Source organism: Sipha flava, unplaced genomic scaffold (genome assembly GCF_003268045.1).
Source record: "Sipha flava isolate LNK unplaced genomic scaffold, YSA_version1 192_pilon_pilon, whole genome shotgun sequence".
NCBI lineage: Eukaryota > Metazoa > Arthropoda > Insecta > Hemiptera > Aphididae > Sipha > Sipha flava.
The window spans coordinates 101,750-105,690 of record NW_020272724.1 but is presented as its reverse complement, the minus strand read 5'-3'; the positions used below and the strand labels follow the sequence as shown (position 1 = coordinate 105,690).

The following is a 3,941-nucleotide window of genomic DNA, read 5'->3' as shown; positions in this document are numbered from 1 at the left end:
CGAGTGAGCGGGCATGGGCGGCGGCGGGCAGAACGCTTTGGCCACCGCGCCGCCGTGCATCACCTCCAGTCCGGACCGAATGATCGGGTTGGTGGACGGGTCCGGGGCCGCGGCCGTTTCGCACGACGAAGCGGACGACGACGACCGGCGGCTGCTCTTGGCCGCGCTTTGATGGCCGTGATAGTCGTCCCGCGGCGACGTGGATTTACGCTTCTTCCTGTGCTGGCCACCGCCGCCGTTGTCCTCCGAGCTGCTACTCTTAGGGCGGCCGCCGTCTTCATCGTTTGGCTGGTGATGATGGTGTTGATGCGAGTTGCTGTGCTGTTGCTGCTGCGGCTGCTGGTGATGCGGCGACGGCGTTAAAACGGTATTCTCGTACGGTTTGAAGTTCAACTTGGCCGGCTTGGGCGGTTCGTCCATGTAGTTGTTGTTGTGGTTCCGGTGGTGCTTGGCAGCCGCGTGGCCCATGTACGTGGCGGCTGCAGGCGACGCGCTGTGCGGCCTATCAGCCGCCGCGGCCACGGGCGCGGTGGCGGCAGCGGGTTTCTTCGACTTAGCCGCGGCTGCCATCGGCGGGTCGGCTCCGATCTGGCTGCACGTGCGCACCAGCATGGCGAGCGGGCTTGTCTTCGAATCCAACTGTGAACACACAAAACGGGTAGGTTTTAGTCGAGAGGGCGCGCAACAAGTCGCGGCTGCGGTCGGCGGACGGCCGTGATGGGTCTGCAGGGGTTGCTCACCCAAGAGTGGTGGGGGGGAGGATAAGACAATTACGTTATAATTGCTAAGCGTTCGTTACCATGCGGAACACGCGAACAGTCGTAATAATGTGCGCTTCGTATACCGCGTTGCCGGAGGGTATTTACGATTTATATAAATATAATATTTCGCGTGCACTACATTAACATTTTGACTGCTCCGTGTTCATCGGCGCACGGGAAACGATTACGATCATTAACGCGCATTCCGTCTGAAACCGAGAATAATTCGTTGTTAATAATTTAACCTACAATCTTACCACGTACGATTATTTTTTTGTACCGAACTGTACAACGTTAATTGTAATTGTATCGGTATCACAAGATCGTTCAGTAGTACGCGCATTAATAGTTGAAATTTGAATAATAACGCAGTTTCTTTAAAATACCGAATCTCGCAGATATGAGTCGTTCATATCTGTATTGCAGATCGGTGACCAGAATTCATAGTGCAATATATTATTATTATTATTATTATGATGTTATGAAAGTTTAAATCAAAACTTTAGAAAACCGATTAGAAAAATGTATATAGTTTGTTTCCATTGTCTGATTTATTATCATCGATACCCCACTAACGCTATTATACGATAATTATTTGAAAAAAACTTTGTAGTCGACTAGGCTCACTGAAACGAACAGACTCTTGAAAAGCGTTAATGTACGTTGACAACTTCTGAGTTTGTAAAATTATGTCTAAAACTAATTAGGGAAATAAAATACAATAAATGAATACTTTGTAAGCGAATAGTTTTAAAGAATATTACATAGGTACTAAGATTTTAATAATGTAGTAACGATGACATTGACATGATTTCCGATTGAATTAAATTTACCTACTTCGGCTAAGTATTATTATTATTAATATTAGTTGACGTGTGAACGCAGATGTCGACAGCCGATGTCGTCACATGTCGTATCGCATTGTAAACACAGTTCTAATAATAATATACTATATTATTTGCATTTTTAATAATAATGTGTCGTTTACTGATTAGTTATTTGTTTAAAAAATGTAATCGAAAAGCAAACGATTTCTACCGGTAATTAATAATTTATATTAGTCTTTAATTTTAAAGCACAGAAAATATGGTGTTTTAAACAACAGAACCAATTTTGAAATCAACATGTAGTATTCAATAACAGTTTTCGCAAATTTATTGTATTCTAAATGACCGAATATAGTAAAAAAAAACCGTATTTCTATCCTTATATTTTATCCTTTATTTCTATTTTGGCCATACATAATGTACAACAATCATGAACTAATCTGTCATGAGTCATGATAGGGTATACGAATTTACCTGTATGTTGCTTCTTTAGATATTAATAACGACAAAAAACAGTTTGACTTAAAAATTAATAAAATACAATTTATCAAAATAAAAAAAAAAAATCTACGAATTCATAAAATAATTAGAAATTCCTTGTTTAATAATCTTTACCTACCTATATCTATATACTATTGATAATGTGTAGTGAATATACCAAATTATTAATTAAATGAATAGACCTTTTGCTATAATTTCGAGTACCTTTTGATGGAGTGCTTTATAATGTCAGTCCGGAAATCCCGTAAATATTTTCACAGAAAATTTTAATAATTAATGCAGCTCAATAAAAAACGAAGTTAAAAGTATGTAGATAATATTATAAAAATTCATGACTTTTATTTGATATTCTCTACATATAATAATGATACATATGATATTTAATTTGGATTAAGCTTAATAGTAAAATCAAAATAAAATTCTAAGTTATATTTGTTTAAAATTGAATATTATAAAAATATTAATTAAAAGCATCAATATTTTAATCCCACTAACGTTCAAAATCCTATAATTATTTAATACTAAATGCAGGGCTGGATCTAGGAACTTTTATACTAGAGTGAAGAAGTAAAAATACGGTATTTTTTGTACGTACATAAATTCCAATAAACTAGATTTAGAAGATAGTCTTTCGTTGTAGAATAAATTCAATAATGTTGTTAGATACCATCCGTATTCGATGACGACATTTCGTAGTTATTTCAATGTCGTTTCATCGTGATTTACCAATTTAAAAAACGTTTAAATATAAAATCTTACTTATTACCATCGGTCATACATTTATAACAATAAAGACTAATTCGAACATTTTTACATTTTTATTGAAATTTAATTTTTCTAGATGCAATTAATTTATGACATGTTTAGAAAAATAAAAAATAAAATGTACATCTTTAATAATTGAGTTAGTTTTACGCCCATGTTTAAATCGCCACCTCTTCCACGTATATCCCGTCCCCGACTCCATGGATTAATAAAGAAAACTACCTACGACAAAATCTTTATAAAATGTGTATTTCCAATAATTTAAACGTTATTAATTTGTATGTTATTTGTTTTCAACAATATTTATTAGATACATCAACGGATAGCAGTAATATTATTGCGTATGTATCACGTAATTATCTTTGAACAGAAAAGATTGTCAAAAGTATTGAAAATCATGAAAAATCATTTCGCTCGATTACGGTGCGCGTCAGCGATAATTAATAATAAACTGTCGTCACTTACCGAAGCTAAAGAAGTATCCTGTATGTATTGATATTGATTGCTCTCCGAATTCGTGTCCATGATTGCCATAGTAGAACGGCCGACGATTGGAACGCACTTCACAGACTAATGTTATTCCTTTTTGCGGTTCGTCAATATGTGCGATAAAAAAAAAAAAAAACCACTATGTTTCCAAAGGAAGAGCACACACTACGGGCGAACACGAAAAATACGAACAGCGAACGGAACGCAAACGTCAAGGCGGTCGGACGACAACTGCTCTCTGACGAGCGGACAGGAGCGCCGATACACTGGCAAACGAGACCGAGCGGTTAGGAACACTCGACCGACGCGCGCTCCAGCGGCCCACCGCTGGCGATACGATAATTCCTCGTGCCCGATAAATACCGTATCGCGGGCGAACGGCGTACCGCGGATGGTATGGTAAACGTTTGTACGCGCGTCCAACGTTTTTGGCTAGTCCAGCAGCGGTTCATAAACCTTCTGCAGATCGCCGACCCGTGATGAAAGATTTTTTAGAATTTGCGGACTCTTCCCTTACCGATTTTTTTTTTTTTTTACAGAACATGCTATCTTAACCAATATTGCCTTGAACTTTCGCGAAAACCGCGGAGCGCCTTTT

At 38.4% G+C, this 3,941-nt stretch overlaps 1 protein-coding gene across 1 annotated transcript; it reads right to left on the bottom strand.

The window, feature by feature from the left end:
* Position 1: 1 nt before the first annotated feature.
* Positions 2-3,607, bottom strand: LOC112681582 (zinc finger protein Noc-like; the record flags this gene model as incomplete). Its single annotated transcript, XM_025551827.1, is given in 2 exon segments — positions 2-639; positions 3,320-3,607. Coding segments are annotated over 2 exon segments (707 nt in total), but the record flags the coding sequence as incomplete, so codon positions are not given.
* Positions 3,608-3,941: the final 334 nt, after the last annotated feature.